The sequence below is a fragment of the Malaya genurostris genome, chromosome 2, assembly GCF_030247185.1.
Source record: "Malaya genurostris strain Urasoe2022 chromosome 2, Malgen_1.1, whole genome shotgun sequence".
In the NCBI taxonomy this organism is placed as follows: Eukaryota; Metazoa; Arthropoda; class Insecta; order Diptera; family Culicidae; genus Malaya; species Malaya genurostris.
The window spans coordinates 147812689-147832601 of NC_080571.1; the positions used below are offsets into that span (position 1 = coordinate 147812689).

The 19913-nt window shown below is 36.8% G+C and overlaps 1 protein-coding gene across 3 annotated transcripts in view; it reads left to right on the top strand.

The window, feature by feature from the left end:
* LOC131432891 (homeobox protein unc-4) overlaps positions 1–19913 on the top strand; it is a 407490-nt gene that overhangs the window by 119711 nt on the left and 267866 nt on the right. For 2 of the 3 annotated variants that reach the window (XM_058599467.1, XM_058599465.1), the window contains exon 2: positions 2718–2896. The exons of the other annotated variant lie outside the window; for it this stretch is intronic. In XM_058599467.1, coding sequence (XP_058455450.1) covers positions 2846–2896 — 51 coding nt within the window. In that variant the 5' untranslated portion in view covers positions 2718–2845. The remainder of the gene's footprint in view (positions 1–2717; positions 2897–19913) is intronic. 3 annotated transcript variants of the gene reach the window in all.

Below are 19913 nucleotides of genomic sequence, written 5' to 3' on the forward strand. Positions count from 1 at the left end.
TAATATGGTCAAGTATATTGTCGCTAATTGGTCTTGTAGTAAAACAATTTGTACACGAAAAGTCATAGGATTCTAGCAGAGCCTTATATCTTGTCACAATGTTGTTATGAATGAGATTTATAGGAACATTTATATCACCTACAATAAAACACGTATGCTTCGGTTGAATTGAACACATCAAGCTTTCTAAGTAAACGGAAAATTCGTTAAAATCAATGCTAGGGGCCATAGAGAACAACCGGTCTAATAAGCGTTTTGTAGATGGTCAATTTCGTGCGGTGGCGTACTTTTTTCGATCGAAGGGTTTTTCTGAGTCCAAAGTTCGCACGATTCCCTACCAAAATACATCTCTGTATTTCTATGCTGGTGTCATTATTGGTGGTCACCAGTGAGCCCAAATACACAAACTCGTCATCTATTTATTTATTTATTTATTTATTTATTTATTTGGAGCAGGGAAAAGCCCGGTGGAGATGAAATTTATCAATCTCTCTCTCCAACAGGCATAAAACCTCCTCATCATTTGTATCAACAGATTACAATGATCCAACAGATACATTTAGGCCTAACACCACAATTAGAACTAACAGTTAAAACTAAATTTATAACACTATAACTAGTTGATGACACCAAGTATAGCAGTATTAGTACTCTTACTTAGAAGGTGCGAGAGAGGAGAAAAGTGGTTCTGTAAATTGAAAACAAGGGTTGGTGGAGGGGGTGCTGAACGAGCGAAAACGAACGACGGGGTTGAAATCAGCATGTAGATCTAATTAGTTATCAAAAAGATGGTGGAAGAAAAAAAAACGACGAGGTTAGAATCGACATGTAGATCTAATTAGTGATCAAAATGGATGGTGGAAGACAGAAAAAAGAGGAAATAACGACCAGGTTAATTTAGGCGAGCGAATCTAGTTAGTTTCAAATGAAGATGATGGAGAGACGGAATGGGGGTTGAATGAAAATAAAATATTAACGGTTCCAGACAAATCCTAATCTGACAGGTGGCAATCATCTTATCTTATCTTGTGCTATCACTATCCTTATCAAAACCTTCAACGCTACCGTTAGTCATGTATGTTTAAACGGTATTCGAATAGTAAAACTAATAAAGTTAGCTGGAAAAGAACCCAATAAATAGGTTTTTGACAGTATTTCGAGGTAAATGAAGATCGAACTCGTTAGAACAACTGTTGAATAAGCGACACATCATCCACCTCGATATCGTCACCGTCTATCAATATTCGTGGTGGGAGGCGTAGTGTTTCTTCTCTAGAGCCTCTTCCTCATGTATTTTGTTTTCGACTCATTTATGGTCAGTCCGATACGACTAGCTTCAGCTTTCAGTCCGATGTAAGTTTCCGTCATCTTCTCAGAGTTTCGTGTTACAATATCAATATCGTCAGCGAAGCCAAAAAGTTGTACGGACTTCCGGAAGATCGTGCCACTCGTGTCGATCCTCGCTCTTCGAATTACACCTTCCAGGGCAACATTGAACAAGATACAAGAGAGTCCATCACCTTGCCGTAGAACTCTCCGAGATTCGAAGGGACTCGAGAGCGTCTCAAATACTCGGACGTAGCACATCACTCTATCCATCGTTGCTTGGACCAATCGCGTCAGTTTATCCGGGAAACCGTATTCGTGCATGATCTGCCATAGCTGTTCTCGATCGATTGTGTCGTACGCCGTTTTGAAGTCAATGAATATGTGATGCGTGGGTACGTTGTATTCACGACACTTCTGGAGTACTTGTCTTATCGCGAATATGTAATAAGTAGTGGCGCGGGATACAGTAAATCCCGCTTGGTACGGCCCTATGAATTCCTTAGCTATTGGTTATAGACGACGGCAAAGGATTTGGAAGAGTACCTTGTAGGCGGCGTTGAGCAATGTGATTGCGCGGTAATTGCAACAATCTAGCTTATCACCCTTTTTGTAGACGGGACATACAACTCCATCCATCCATTCCTGCGGTAGAATCTCCTCCTCCCAAATCTTAGAAATCTCCAGTGTAGCGCTCTAGCCAGTGCTTCTCCTCCATGTTTGAGCAGCTCGCCTGGTAACTGGTCATTTCCCGCAGCTTGGTTGTTCCTAAGCTTGCGATCTCCTCATCTATCTCCGTCAGATCAGGTACTGAGAATCTGTCGTCGGCTGAGCTTGTACCCAGATTGATTCCTGTGTCGTTCTCTGTATCCTGTGCTTCGTCATGCAGATGCTCGTCATAGTACTGCTTCCACCTGTCGATCACCTCACGTTTGCTCGTGAGAAGGTTAACACTGGTATTGCACATTTCGGCTTGTGGCGTGAAGCCTCTACGTGAGCGGTTCACCTTCTCATAGAATGTCCGTGTATCATTTGCGCGGTACATCTGTTCCATCGCTTCGCGATATTGGTCTTCCTAGTGGCGCTTTTTCCTCCGGAAAACCGAACTCAAAGGTTACTTGCCGTCTTAGTTGTTTTTCATTACGATCTGAGTGGCATAGGCAGGCCAATTTCTAGACTTTTTTGTGCGGCCTTGCCTTCACGAAACATTTCCGAGTAACGCCGGATAATTCAGCTAGTGTTTATATAAAGTGTCTTATTCAGAGAAGATGTGAGGCCTCTGTAAAACCTTTCTAAATTGTAATGAGTCACTTTTGAGTTCAACCTTTGAACAGTATAGTTGTGTTTAATTTAACATTTATTTATCTATTATAATTGCTTCTTGATTTTAGGTTCAGTTGCCGATGGAGAAGAGGAAAACTGTGCTTTAAAACGACGAAGATCGCGGACTAATTTCAATTCATGGCAGTTAGAAGAGTTAGAACGAGCTTTCGCAGCCAGTCACTATCCAGATGTTTTTATGCGGGAAGCACTAGCTGTGCGACTTGATTTGAAAGAAAGCAGAGTTGCGGTAAGAAAAAAAGATTACGTAATCTGTTTGACAATGGAAATCATAATCAATGTTTAAAATAACGTTTCCCGCAGATTTTCACTGGTCTTATTCGATGATTTAAATTTTTTCATAGGTATTATGACAAGTAGTATTCACAGTCTCGACAAATTAACTAGAACTTTTCCTAACCAAGGTGTAAACTAGGTTCGAAAACTATATTATTAAGGGAAGGGTAGGGTCTAAACGATGAAAAAATCATCATTTTTACGATTTTTTTCCAGAGTTATCATTCAACAAAATAAATTAAAATGTTTTTCATGATCAAAGGCAGCATTCGAACAACGTTTTGTAAATTTTTCGTGGAAAAATATTGAGAAATAATTCGGTGAAGAGATATTTTTGAGGACGCTTTTTAAAAATCACCAATTGCGGTTTATAATAAACGTCATAACGGGTATAATAAACGTCACATCACATATGCACATTTCGAATACAATTTATATTCATCTTCAGTGTGATAGTTTTGTTTAGTTATTGAAAGAATGCTGCAATGTTGTTCCTTTTATATGAAACGGAAGTATCTCCATTTAAAACTAGCAAAACAATACCCCCACGGTTTCGAAATTTTTCTAGCCAAAGTAAAGTTCGCTGAGCACTGTGAATCAGAACGCAAACGAACTCTACTCAACAAAAAATTTGTAAATTTACTTTCCCAAAACCGTATGGTCCATCCTCCAAAACCTTCGGCACAGTTTTCAGAAAACTTCCTAGTTAATTGTTCATCACAAAATTTCACACACGAACAAACAAATCTTCTCAACTTGGGGCTAAATTATGCCATTTCTTCCAAAGTTAATCTCGAACAGGTTATTATAGACGTTGAAACAGGTCTAGATAGCTGTAACCTTCCTTTTTCGAAAATAAATGACGCCAGGACTATTGTAGCTGAAGTCATTAAAAATACTCCATTAAGAAATGAACAAACTAAAAATGAAAGAGAGCTAGTTAAACAATTGCTGGAAAAGCCAGTTTTTTATGTTAAAGCTGACAAAGGAAACAAAGTTGTTATTATAGATAAGGATGATTATGACAATATAATCATCCAAAAAATTAATGACGGACCATATAGGAAACAAAGATCCGACCCCCTTCCAGAAATTATCAAAAAAAATAGATAAAACTCTCATAGAATGTAACCCTAACTTCGATATCAATCTCAGCCGCCTCAAAGTTCCTAACCCTTCATTACCAAAAATCAAAGGATTACCTAAAGTCCATAAACCTGGGAATGAAATAAGGGAAATCATCTCTTCAGTAGGAGCCCCTACCCAAAAAATCTCCAAATGGCTAGTGGAAGAATTCAAAAATATGCCGAAAAAGTTTTTTAGTAGATCCATTCCCAATACACAAGAATTCGCTACTCAACTTCTGAACTCAGGTGATATCGAAGATGACGAAATAATGGTATCTTTCGATGTAGCCTCCTTATTCCCAAGTGTCCCGGTGAAGGACTCAATCAATCTGTTGGAAGATTGGTTAGTTAAACAAAAGAGTAGTAGTTTATGGAAATGCAAAGTAAGGTCTTACCTTACTCTAACCCGGCTTTGCATGGATGTAAATTATTTCAAATTCAGAGGGAAATTTTATAAACAATTACAAGGGGCCCCAATGGGTAATCCGCTCTCCCCATTTTTATGCGAATTATTTATGGCAAACCTCGAAGAACTTTTAAATAAACAAGGATTACTACCTAATCGCTGGTGGAGATACGTTGATGATATATTTTGCATCATCAAACGTAACGATTTGGAAAATTTTTTGGATACAATCAACAATTTACATAGGAACATAAAATTCACCTGCGAGAGGGAGACAAACAACAGTTTACCTTTCTTAGATGTTCTTATTATACGGGAGGCGAAAACTTTATCTTTCGAAATATATAGGAAGCCAACCAATACAGAGCGAGTTATACCTAATATTTCTAACCATTCTCACCAACACAAAATGGCAGCATTTCACCATATGTTTCACAGAATGCTAACATTACCCCTCAGAGATGATGCGGTAGTGAAAGAGAAAAATTTTATCTTCGAAATTGGAAAGCTCAATGGATATCCGGAGCGCTCAATCCAAACAATCCTCGATAAGAAATTAAGATCATTGAAAAAATTATCACTTACAACTTTGACCCCCCCTATCAGGAACCTTGAAAAGAATATCGGTAGACTTCAACTCTAACATGGCATATCCACTTAAATCAAAATTAAAACCCTTTGACTTGGATTTAGTGTTCAGTAGTACTAGCAATCAGTTGAAAACTTTACTAGGATCTACTAAAGATCCTACTGACAAATTGAAAAAATCGGGGGTATACAAAATTTCATGTTCTCATTGTGATAAATTATACATTGGACAAACAAAGAGATCATTAGATATCCGTTTCAAGGAACACATAGCGGAAATAGGGAAAGCATCCAAGAATCTGGAACGGGGTTTATCACACCATTTCAAGTCGAAAGTAGCTGAGCATGCCTTTTCCGAAAACCATGATTTCACTACAAATGACATAAAAATTTTAAGACAAATTTCCAACCCATGGAAATTAGATTCGGCAGAAAGTCTGGAAATTTTCAAACATAATTCCACTTCTTTACTAAACAGAGACCAAGGAAATAGGTCTTCCTGGCTCTTTAAGTTACTACCTACACACAGGGGACAGACAAACATAGAAAACACTTAATCTCTCCCTACCCTAAACAAATTAGATAATTTTTTCGAGGTGTTTATACTTGTTGTAAGAATCTACCTACTTCCGTTTCATATAAAAGGAACAACATTGCAGCATTCTTTCAATAACTAAACAAAACTATCACACTGAAGATGAATATAAATTGTATTCGAAATGTGCATATGTGATGTGACGTTTATTATACAAGATTTATAGTGTCGTGAGATACATAGTGAATTTGTATAGTGACGTGATATACTTATAACAGAATTAAATGGTAATATTTAAAAAATTTATCATTTCAAGAATGTTTTGTTAAGTTTTAAAGTCAATCGAAGTAGAAATCTTGGGCCTGTGCTACGAGCTCTTGATTCTTCGTCGAATGAGATAGCCATAGATAAAGGTCCATGACTTCCAGAGTTTCGTTCCAATAGGCCAAATTTCATAGAAAATTCTAGAAATGTTTTACTATAGAGCAATTCCAGGAATGAGTAGACGAAAAAGTGACAAAATCAGAATCGACCTTCTTCGATTTGGATGAAACTTTGCACATGGCTTCAGTATGGCAAACCATAAGTTTTGAACCGATGGAGAAGTCAATCCGACTCACAACTGATTTTAAAAATGGGCGCATGTATTTTTTCATTTCACAACAACTGCCTTTTTCAAATCCTTGTAACTCAGAAACCGTTAATTGTACAAAAATGGCGTTCAGGAAGAAGTTTTAGGGAATCGATTGGGCACTCTAAAAAAAATATACACCGAAAAAAATTTTTTTCTCAATAATTACAAAATAATCCGAAAAATTAAATAAATAAAACCCTTCTTGATCCACCTAGTGGTGTGATAATGCCTTTCTCTTCATTCATAACAGTCTCATGAAAATATGTTTCATACTTTTATTGAATAATTTTAGATACTAATTTTGACACCAACTGATTCAGATTGATTCGAGTAGTTCACAAAAACATGCTTCAGTGTTTATGTCACACAGTCAGCATCATTTTTTAAAACCAGTGCTTGACATTTGCGTTGCCTATTTGTATGAGAAGAGTGATGCTAATCTAAAAAACCCTTCTTAATCCACCTAGTGGTGTGATAATGCCTTTCTCTTCTTTCATAACAGTCTCATGAAAATATATTTCATACTTTTATTAAATAATTTCGGATACTAATTTTGACACCAATTGATTCAGATTGATTCGAGTAGTTCACAAAAGCATGCTTCAGTGTTTATGTCACACAGTCAGCATCATTTTTCCAAACCAGTGCTTGACATTTGCGTTGCCTATTTGTATAAGAACAGTGATGCTAATCTAAAAACCCCTTCTTAATCCACCTAGTGGTGTGATAATGCCTTTCTCTTCTTTCATAACAGTCTCATGAAAATATATTTCTTACTTTTATTAAATAATTTCGGATACTAATTTTGACACCAATTGATTCAGATTGATTCGAGTAGTTCACAAAAGCATGCTTCAGTGTTTATGTCACACAGTCAGCATCATTTTTTAAAACCAGTGCTTGACATTTGCGTTGCCTATTTGTATGAGAAGAGTGATGCTAATCTAAAAAACCCTTCTTAATCCACCTAGTGGTGTGATAATGCCTTTCTCTTCTTTCATAACAGTCTCATGAAAATATGTTTCATACTTTTATTAAATAATTTTGGATACTAATTTTGACACCAATTGATTCAGATTGATTCGAGTAGTTCACAAAAGCATTCTTTAGTGTTTATGTCACACAGTCAGCATCATTTTTCGAAACTAGTGCTTGACATTTGCGTTGCCTATTTGTAATTAGTGATGCTAATCTAAAAAAGCCTTCTTAGTCCACTTAGTGGAATTTTCATATATCTTGAAAAATCACCATAGGGGTGAAATTTTCGAAATCGAAAAAAAAATTTTGATACCAAAAGGCTTAGAATTACATGAAACGTCGAGATTTAGTGTCATCTCGAAAAAATTTTTTTTGAAAAGGTCGACTTTTTGGGACTTAGAAAAAATATGAAAATTTTTCTAAGTCCTAGAAAGTTGATTTTTTCCAAAAAATTTTTTTTTGAGATGACGCTAAAGTTCGATGTTTCATGCAGTTTTAAGAGTTTCGGCATCAAAAAAAAATTCGATTTTGGAAATTTCATGTACTCCCCCCTATGGTGCTTTTTCAAAGTCGAAAATTGTCAAACCTTTACCACCGAGCAGCACCCCTTACGCATGTCCGATTTAGGTCAAATTTTGCATGAAGGCTTTTTTCGAGGTGCTTAAACTTTTGAGCACTAGAACTTAACGAAAATAGAGGTGATCCTAAAATTTTGGCACCCATATATATATATATATATATATATATATATATATATATATATATATATATATATATATATATATATATATATATATATATATATATATATATATATATATATATATATATATATATATATATATATATATATATATATATATATATATATATATATATATATATATATATATATATATATATAAGAGCGGTAAAAATCAATGTGTTTTGTCGGTGCAATCCCCTCGGCCGAGCGGCGGCGGGAGAAAGATAACGAAAAGGATGTTTCTTTCAGTTCTATACGGAGAATTGTAACACTCTTCAATTCGTTTTTCTTTTTTGTATTACTTCACTTCAAATTGGCTACACTCTTGAATGTATTATTTTTCTTTTGATCAATTCAGTACCGGAACTTATACAATTTTCGTTTAGTTATACCTTAAACTACCTATAGCAGAAGTTATTTATCCTTCTGGTAAAAATGCACTTTTCTTTGATTCTAACGAGATGCGAACACAGATAACTTAAACAAAGCTGTAAGTCTGAAATTCAGAACACTTGTGTGCGATTAAATCATTTTTTCGCCTGTTTCAATTAACTTCCGACCGATTATCGGAATTGCCATTTTGTTGAACTTGCTAGTCACGGTCGATTATCGCGTATCACGTTGACATTTCGGAACTGATCCACTGTGCAACACAACTAACTAATTGAACCCACGAGCTCACTGACTTGTCTACGGCCCGGAACTTATGGCTATTTACCGCGCACTATTTGAAACTTAACTAACTGACATTTTTGTTATTGCTCGTCGCGTTTACGCTGACGTGAAGGCTTGCCGGAAAGGTGATGAGTTTTTTCCTTCACGACTGGGTTGCTGTTCTTGCAATGTTGTTATTCCTTCACGGCTCCCTACTTTTTCTACAATACTAACAAGTTCGAAGGAAAATTTGCAAAGGGCGCTACATCGGTTACGTCACTTATACCATCATATATCTGGAACCAAAAGTAACAACCAATTGATCTTCGAACTAGATCAATGGCCCGACAGTAGCTTTCAAACGAGCCCAAGTTTGTTAAAATCGGTTCAGTTATCTCTGAGAAAATTGAGCGCGTTCAAATACAACGCTTTTTTGTCGGTTACGTCACTTATACAATCATATCTCCGGAACCAAAAGTCACAGCCATTTGATCTTCGAACTTGATCAATGGCCCGATAGTACCTTTCAAACGAGCCCAAGTTTGTTAAAATCGGTTCATCCATCTTCTAAAAGTGCACACACACATACACACACACACACATACACAGACATTTTCCGATCTCGTCGAACTGAGTCGAATGGTATATAACACTATGGGTCTCCGAGACTCCGCTAGAAAGTCGGTTTTTCCAGCAATTCTAATACCTTTCTATAGAGAAAGGCAAAACCCTTCTTAATCCACCTAGTGGTGTGATAATGCCTTTCTCTGATTCCATAACAGTATCATGAAAATATATTTCATACTTTTATTACATAATTTCGGATACTAATTTTGACACCAATTAATTCAGATTGATTCGAGTAGTTCACAAAAGCATGCTTCAGTGTTTATGTCATGTTTATTAAATAATTTCGGATACTAATTTTGACACCAATTGATTCAGATTGATTCGAGTAGTTCACAAAAGCATGCTTCAGTGTTTATGTCACACAGTCAGCATCATTTTTCCAAACTGGTGCTTGTCATTTGCGCTGCCTATTTGTATGAGAACAGTGATGCTAATCTAAAAAAAGCCTTCTTAGTCCACTTAGTGGAATTTTCATATATCTTGGAAAATCGCCATAGGGGGAAGTACATGAAATTTTCGAAATCGAAAAAAAATTTTAATGCCAAAAGGCTTAGAATTGCATGAAACGTCGAGATTTAGTGTCATCTCGAAAAAATTTTTTTTTGCAAAAATCGACTTCTTGGGACTTAGAAAAAATATGAAATGTCCCAGAAAGTTGATTTTTTCCAAAAAATTTTTTTTTGAGATGACACTAAATTTCGATGTTTTATGTAGTTTTAAGAGTTTTGGCATCAAAAAAAATTTTTGATTTTGGAAATGGTGCTTTTTCAAGATCGAAAATTGTCAAACCTTTACCACCGGGCAGCACCCCTTAAGCATGTCCGATTTAGGTCAAATTTTGCATGAAGGCTTTTTTCGAGGTGCTTAAACTTTTGAGCACTAGAACTTAACGAAAATAGTGGTGATACCAAAATGTTGGCACCCTCATATATATATAAGAGCGGTAAAAATCAACGTGTTTTGTCGGTTACGTCACTTATACCATAATATACAGGGTCCGGCACTCGAAGTGTAACCAACTTCAGACCGCTCGCGCAGCTGACGCACGGGCATCAGCTCTCTAGAAATTTGCTAAATGACAGTTCGGAGTTGTATTGTTTACAAGCGCAAGAAAGCATTTTTCCAAAAGTGAACACGAAAAAAAATCAGTGATGGATTTAAAACGTAATAGTGTGATTGCTTTATATTTAGATGGAAAATCACAACCAGCGATTGTTCGTGAGCTCAAACACCTTAAAGTGAATAAAGTTTTTGTTTATCGCACCATAACTCGTTACAATAATACTGGTAGCATCGCAAAACGTCATGGAGGTGGTCATCAATAGACTGCAACGTCACGTGAGATGGTTCAAAAAGTGAAGAAGCGACTTGAACGGAATCCTCGACGAAGTGCCAATCAAATGGCAAAAGAACTGAAAATATACGACCGTAGCATCCGCCGCATACTGAAAAATGATCTGAAGGTCAAGCCTTACAAGATCCAATAGGCGCATGATCTCACACCGAAGCAGCAACAAGTTAGACTTGAGAGAGCGAAGGAGTTGCTTCGTTTGGCCGAAAGCGGTCAATTTCCGAACATTGTATTTTCTGACGAGAAAATTTTTCCATTTGAGCAATTCGTAAACTCTCAAAACGATAGGGTTTACTTGACCGACCGTTCATACGAGAATTTGAGTCATCGATTGGCCACCAGGAGGCAGCACCCGCAACAGATAATGGTTTGGGCCGCTGTAACCGCAGATGGGCGCTCTCCAATCGTTTTCATCGAGCCTGGCGTCAAGGTAAATGCGAAATATTATCGGGAAAGTATTCTGGAGGTTGCTTTGAAGCCGTGGGCAGACAAACATTTCGGTGGCAGACCATGGACGTTTCAGCAGGACTCGGCACCGTGTCACAAAGCTCGAGTGAACCAAGAATGGCTTAAAAACAACGTTCCGAACTTCATCACGTCCACACAATGGCTCTCGAATTCACCAGATGCGAATCCAATGGATTATTCTCTTTGGGCTATTTTGGAGAGCAAAGTCCGAACTAAAAGATACACCAGTCTCGAGGCGCTGAAAAAAGTTATTGTCCGCGAGTGGACCAAAATACCTGCAAGTCACATTCGGGCAGCTTGCGATTCGTTTCGGCCCTAGTCAAGGCAAAAGGTGGTCATATCGAGCAAAAGTGAATTGATTCTGAATTTTGTATTATTTTTACACATTTTGTACTTTGAATTAAATAAAAGCAATTTTCCAAACTGAATTTATGGCCTTTTTAATTGGTTACACTTCGAATGCCGGACCCTGTATCTGGAACCAAAAGTCACAACCATTTGATCTTCGAACTTGATCAAAGGCCCGACAGTAGCTTTCAAACGAGCCCAAGTTTGTTAAAATCGGATCAGCCATCTCTGAGAAAATTGAGCGCGTTCAAATACAACGCTTTTTGTCGGTTACGTCACTTATACAATCATATCTCCGGAACCAAAAGTCACAGCCATTTGATCTTCGAACTAGTTCAATGGTCCAACAATAGCTTTCAAACGAGCCCAAGTTTGTTAAAATCGGTTCAGCCATTTCTGAGAAAATTGAGTGCGTAAAAATACAACGCTTTTTGTCGGTTACGTCACTTATACAATTATATCTTCGGAACCAAAAGCCACAACCATTTGATCTTCGAACTTGATCGATGGCCCGACAGTAGCTTTCAAACGAGCCCAAGTTTGTTAAAATCGGTTCAGCCATCTCTGAGAAAATTGAGCGCGTTCAAATATCTTCTAAATGTGCACACACACACAGACATTTTCCAATCTCGACGAACTGAGTCGAATGGTATATAACACTATGAGTTTCCGATGCTACGTTCGAAAGTCGGTTGTTCCAGCAATTCTAATACCTTTCTATACAGAAAGCAAAAATCGGGGTTTTAATTTTTTTTGATAATTTTTACTTTAAAGCTATTATTAAAACCTACAAATTGATGGCTATCCCATCCGTGCCTTTTGAAAAATGAAGAAGTTACAGCTAAAACAATTTACAGATATATTCGAAATTTCAAGTTCTCGTTTAAAGATAACCATTTAAACAGTAGAATATTTTTCTGAAGGCTAAAGGGAATAACTTTGTTCATGATATCCTTTTTTCTAAAAGTAGTTGTTCTTGAGATACTTAGATATTTAAATATAACACCATTTTTATATTTCCATGAATTGTTTATTTCCTTGCTATATCTACAATTATTACATGTACATGAATAATTCTTAATTATATTTAAGGTTTTAAGTTTTTGAAAATTGTATGAGTACTACGTACATCGTCATTCGAATACAGTCTTGTGACGATTGTGATTTCTGAAATCGGAACGAGAGAATGGTATTTCTATGTGCTGGAATCATTTTGGTATCCTTATAAACACTACTCCACTCGGTCACACCCTGTTTATATTCTTCTTGTGACACGTAACAAAAATACATGGTCGTGAATGCATCTCGACGTCTCTGCTCTGCCCCTTCATATAATTGTTTTGCAGTTGTGATTGGGTGTTCATGTAGTTTAGCCAAGCTTTTGCGTCGTGCCATTTGCTTCAAATTACCCCCGAGTGCATCACATGGTCCTTTACCATGAGAAGTTGCAAAAACATTCCATTCAGCATCAATGTTATACAATATTTTTTTCTGTTTTTGTGCTGCGAAGCAGCTCCGTCAGACATAAATATTGCTTTTTCAAATTGATTTTGTCTTTAAAAACGTGATTAATCCACCTAGCAGTGAGATGATACCTTTTTTGCCTTTCTCTATAGAAAGGTATTAGAATTGCTGGAAAAACCGACTTTCGAACGGAGCCTCGGAGACCCATAGTGTTATATACCATTCGACTCAGCTCGACGAGATCGGAAAATGTCTGTGTGTGTGTGTGTGTGTGTGTGTATGTGTGTATGTGTGTATGTGTGTGCACTTTTCGAAGATATTTGAACGCGCTCAATTTTCTCAGAGATGGCTCAACCGATTTTAACAAACTTGGGCTCGTTTGAAAGCTACTATCGGGGCATTGATCAAGTTCGAAGATAAAATGGCTGTGACTTTTGGTTCCGGAGATATGATTGTATAAGTGACGTAACCGACAAAAAGCGTTGTATTTGAACGCGCTCAATTTTCTCAGAGATGGCTGAACCGATTTGAACAAACTTGGACTCGTTTGAAAGCTACTGGCGGGCCATTGATCAAGTTCGAAGATCAAATGGTTGTGACTTTTGGTTCCGGAGATATGATTGTATAAGTGACGTAACCGACAAAAAGCGTTGTATTTGAACGCGCTCAATTTTCTCAGAGATGGCTGATCCGATTTTAACAAACTTGTGCTCGTTTGAAAGCTACTGTCGGGCCGTTGATCAAGTTCGAAGATCAAATGGTTGTGACTTTTGGTTCCAGATATATGATGGTATAAGTGACGTAACCGACAAAACACGTTGATTTTTACCGCTCTTGTATATATAAGGGTGCCAAAATTTTGGGATCAACTCTATTTTCGTAAAGTTCTAGTGCTCAAAAGTTTAAGCACCTCGAAAAAAGCCTTCATGCAAAATTTGACCTAAATCGGACATGCTTAAGGGGTGCTGCCCGGTGGTAAAGGTTTGACAATTATCGATCTTGAAAAAGCACCATAGGGGGGAGTACATGAAATTTCCAAAATCGAAAATTTTTTTTGATGCCAAAACTCTTAAAACTGCATAAAACATCGAAATTTAGTGTCATCTCAAAAAAAAATTTTTTTGAAAAAATCAACTTTCTGGGACTTAGAAAAATTTTCATATTTTTTCTAAGTCCCAAAAAGTCGATATTTTCAAAAAATTTTTTTTTCGAGATGACACTATATTTTGACGTTTCATGCAATTCTAAGCCGTTTGGCATCAAAAATTTTTTTTCGATTTCGAAAATTTCATGTACTCCCCCCTATGGTGATTTTTCAAGATATATGAAAATCCCACTAAGTGGACTAAGAAGGCTTTTTGCCTTTCTCTATAGAAAGGTATTAGAATTGCTGGAAAAACCGACTTTCGAACGGAGCCTCGGAGACCCATAGTGTTATATACCATTCGACTCAGTTCGTCGAGATCGGAAAATGTCTGTGTGTGTGTGTGTGTGTGTGTGTATGTGTGTGTGTGTGTATGTGTGTGCACTTTTCGAAGATATTTGAACGCGCTCAATTTTCTCAGAGATGGCTGAACCGATTTGAACAAACTTGGGCTCGTTTGAAAGCTACTGTCGGGCCATTGATCAAGTTCGAAGATCAAATGGCTGTGATTTTTGGTTCCGGGGATATGATTCTATAAGTGACGTAACCGACAAAAAGCGTTGTATTTGAACGCGCTCAATTTTCTCAGAGATGGCTGAACCGATTTGAACAAACTTGGGCTCGTTCGAAAGCTACTGTCGGGCCATTGATCAAGTTCGAAGATCAAATGGCTGTGATTTTTGGTTCCGGAGATATGATTCTATAAGTGACGTAACCGACAAAAAGCGTTGTATTTGAACGCGCTCAATTTTCTCAGAGATGGCTGATCCGATTTCAACAAACTTGGGCTCGTTTGAAAGCTACTGTCGTGCCATTGATCAAGTTCGAAGATCAAATGGTTGTGACTTTTGGTTCCAGAAATATGATTGTATAAGTGACGTAACCGACAAAACACGTTGATTTTTACCGCTCTTGTATATATAAGGGTGCCAAAATTTTGGGATCAACTCTATTTTCGTAAAGTTCTAGTGCTCAAAAGTTTAAGCACCTCGAAAAAAGCCTTCATGCAAAATTTGACCTAAATTGGACATGCTTAAGGGGTGCTGCCCGGTGGTAAAGGTTTGACAATTATCGATCTTGAAAAAGCACCATAGGGGGGAGTACATGAAATTTCCAAAATAAAAAATTTTTTTTGATGCCAAAACTCTTAAAACTGCATAAAACATCGAAATTTAGTGTTATCCCGAAAAAATTTGTTTTTGAAAAAATCAACTTTCTGGGACTTAGAAAAATTTTCATATTTTTTCTAAGTCCCAAAAAGTCGACTTTTTCAAAAAAATTTTTTTTCGAGATGACACTAAATCTCGACGTTTCATGCAATTCTAAGCCTTTTGGCATCAACAATTTTTTTTCGATTTCGAAAATTTCATGTACTCCCCTATGGTGATTTTTCAAGATATATGAAAATTTCACTAAGTGGACTAAGAAGGCTTTTTTTATTTTAGATTAGCATCACTGTTCTCATACAAATAGGCAACGCAAATGTCAAGCACTAGTTTGGAAAAATGATGCTGACTGTGTGACATAAACACTGAAGCATGCTTTTGTGAACTACTCGAATCAATCTGAATCAATTGGTGTCAAAATTAGTATCCAAAATTATTTAATAAAAGTATGAAACATATTTTCATGAGACTGTTATGAAAGAAGAGAAAGGCATTATCACACCACTAGGTGGATTAAGAAGGGTTTTATCAATACGCATGTGTTTTTGCATGGATAGTCTTAGGTGTTTTAGTTCTCATGACATTATTTTAATTATCGTCATTTTAAACGGCAAATTGAGATTTTAATCACTCATTACCCTGTAATGCCGAAACTGCAAAACATATCGAATTTCAATCTTAGCGTGTGACAATCGATTGAACATTCCATGAGATGTCGAAGTAAGTTTTTGCCTTTCTCTATAGAAAGGTATTAGAATTGCTGGAAAAACCGACTTTCGAACGGAGCCTCGGAGACCCATAGTGTTATATACCATTCGACTCAGTTCGACGAGATCGGAAAATGTCTGTGTGTATGTGTGTGTGTGTGTGTGTGTGTGTGTATGTGTGTGTGTGCACTTTTAGAAGATATTTGAACGCGCTCAATTTTCTCAGAGATGGCTGAACCGATTTTAACAAACTTGGGCTCGTTTGAAAGCTACTGTCGGGCCATTGATCAAGTTCGAAAATCAAATGGCTGTGACTTTTGGTTTCGGAGATATGATTGTATAAGTGACGTAACCGACAAAAGGCGTTGAATTTGAACGCGCTCAATTTTCTCAGAGATGGCTGAACCGATTTTAACAAACTTGGGCTCGTTTGAAAGGTACTATCGGGCCATTGATCAAATTCGAAGATCAAATGGCTGTGACTTTTGGTTCCGGAGATATGATTGAATAAGTGACGTAACCGACAAAAAGCGTTGTATTTGAACGCGCTCAATTTTCTCAGAGATGGCTGAACCGATTTTAACAAACTTGGGCTCGTTTGAAAGCTACTGTCGGGCCATTGATCAAGTTCGAAGATCAAATGGCTGTGACTTTTGGTTTCGGAGATATGATTGTATAAGTGACGTAACCGACAAAAGGCGTTGAATTTGAACGCGCTCAATTTTCTCAGAGATGGCTGAACCGATTTTAACAAACTTAGGCTCGTTTGAAAGGTACTATCGGGCCATTGATCAAGTTCGAAGATCAAATGGCTGTGACTTTTGGTTCCGGAGATATGATTGTATAAGTGACGTAACCGACAAAAGGCGTTGAATTTGAACGCGCTCAATTTTCTCAGAGATGGCTGAACCGATTTTAACAAACTTGGGCTCGTTTGAAAGCTACTGTCGGGCCATTGATCAAGTTCGAAGATCAAATGGCTGTGACTTTTGGTTCCAGATATATGATGGTATAAGTGACGTAACCGACAAAACACATTGATTTTTACCGCTCATATATATATATGGGTGCCAAAATTTTAGGATCACCTCTATTTTCGTTAAGTTCTAGTGCTCAAAAGTTTAAGCACCTCGAAAAAAGCCTTCATGCAAAATTTGACCTAAATCGGACATGCGTAAGGGGTGCTGCCCGGTGGTAAAGGTTTGACAATTTTCGACCATGAAAAAGCACCATAGGGGGGAGTACATGAAATTTCCAAAATCGAAATTTTTTTTGATGCCGAAACTCTTAAAACTGCATGAAACATCGAAATTTAGTGTTATCCCGAAAAAATTTTTTTTTGAAAAAATCAACTTTCTGGGACTTAGAAAAGTCCCAAAAAGTCGACTTTTTCAAAAAAATTTTTTTTCGAGATGCCACTAAATCTCGACGTTTCATGCAATTCTAAGCCTTTTGGCATCAAAAATTTTTTTTCGATTTCGAAAATTTCATGTACTCCCCCCTATGGTGATTTTTAAAGATATATGAAAATTCCACTAAGTGGACTAAGAAGGCTTTTTTTACTTTAGATTAGCATCACTGATTACAAATAGGCAACGCAAATGTCAAGCACTAGTTTGGAAAAATGATGCTGACTGTGTGACATAAACACTGAAGCATGCTTTTGTGAACTACTCGAATCAATCTGAATCAATTGGTGTCAAAATTAGTATCCAAAATTATTTAATAAAAGTATGAAGCATATTTTCATGAGACTGTTATGAAAGAAGAGAAAGGCATTATCACACCACTAGGTGGATTAAGAAGGGTTTTTTTTTTTTGTTTCAATTATAGAGGTTTTAACATCTTAAGGTCATTCGCCTCTTCGGACCAGAAAATCTTTCTGGCCCTATGTGCGGGGTTGGGAATCGAACCCAGGCGGGCTGCGTGATAGGCATCGACTATCCCATCACGCTATACCCGTCCCCCTCGAAGTAAGTTCCACTTTAGAGTTTTTCGTCATTATTTATGGTACTTCCAGAGCCGGTATTCAGGAATTAGCATAGCCCAAAATGATTCGAATGGCCATAAATTATTACGTAAAACAATTTACATGAAATTTATAAACTCATCATCTGTAATTCCTGAATCGGATAAAATTCACCAATTTTGTATGGGACCTTAATTCCTGTAATATTTGTTTTTGAAGTTCGATTTGGTCTTTTTTTGAGAAAATGATTGAGCTTTGAGAATCGATTCGATACTGGAACCGGAATTCTAAAATCGGTGTAGCCGAAATCAGTTAAATTCACCTGAGCAGTGTGTAGACATCTTTGAGAAATTGTAGTGCGAATTAAAATTTGGGGGTACATTCCGAATCCAAAAACGAATACCGCTTAAACTGAAATAAATTTATTTGGTAATCGACTATCCAAATCTGCAAACCCGATAAGCCTGATTAATTTATGTGAAATGGACATTTTTATACTAATCACCATGCATTTTCTAAACCAGATGTCGGATCTGACTAAAAAGTAAGAGGTTTATAGGATTTTAAGACCTCTCATTTGAATCATAGATGATTCTTAGATTTCATTTGAATCTTAGATCGGTTCAGCCATCTACGAGAAAAATTAATTGCATTATTTTAATTTCGTTTCACATATCATCCTGTGGTTCCGCAATCAGAAGTTGGATCCAAACGTAATTCAGGAACCTTGTTTGGGAGTATACGACTTTTCATATGAATCTGAGTTTGTAGAAAACGGTTTAACCATTTCCGAGAAAATTGAGTGAAATTATTTGTCACACACGCATTTGCTGATCTCGACGAACTAAGTCGTATGGTATATGGAAGTCATGTTCTTCCAGCATTTATTGCTGTAAATAGTTTAAATCAATATAATTATGGAATTACTTCCAACTTGATAATGCTGGTATCATCTGGTTTACATATGCCATATTCGAAAGATTATGTTGCCAAAAATGAACCGTGCTAAAATTGGTCCAAGGCAAATTGTCATAAAAAAGGATGCTGTACACAGTCTTTTTGGCACTTAGAAACAATTATATGTAACAGTATAAAAAATCGTGTTTCATGTTGCTCCCAAGCATTGCTTTTTCATACAGCGCTCTAAATTCATTCTACTGGAATAAGGCTTTCACAAAAATATCGATATCTCCGTTAAAAATGGACGGATTTTAACAATTTATGGCTTGTTGGATAGGTATTACCGAGCGAAATCTAAGTCTGGAAACATATTCTGTTTTCAAGGTCAAATGTGACAGATACTGTCAAAACACTGAAAATTTTGACATAAAACTTCGTATAACTCAAAAAGTAAACATCCGATCTCAAAACCATTCAATAGCGTTCTGGGTGACGGGGAGACCTTTCATTTGCGACTAGTTTGATCAAAATCGGTCCAGCCATCTCTGAGATCTCGACCTCTTAGTTGACAACACACATACAGACACACACACACACACACACACACACACACACACACACACACACACACACACACACACACACACACACACACACACACAGAGACATTTGCTCAGTTCGTCGAGCTGAATAGATTGGTATATGACATTCGGCCCTCCGGGCCTCGGAAATTTTTTTGAAAGTTTGAGCGAATTCTATACCTATTTTTGATATATATAAAAAAAGGTAAAAATGGCATTAAGTGTGAAATAAACACTTGAACCGCGATGGTATCATGTAAAAGCACTTCTGAAATCACAATGAAACTTAAATGTTTAAGCTCATCTGATTCTCTATAATAAATTTCAAACGGATGAATGGTTGCTTGATCATTGCTCCAATAGTGGCTTTGAAAAGCATCCTGAAGCACGAATGAAAGTTTTTCTGAAAAATCACAAATAATTTCAATTTCTTCTGTCTTTAAATTAGATTTGGCCTTTTTAAGAAAATCAGATTGCTGATTTTTAATAAAATCATGAGTCACAAGTTTTCATATTTTTCGCAAAAATATGCTGCAAATTCTTCTACCGGTTTGACACATTTCTCTAGATCACAT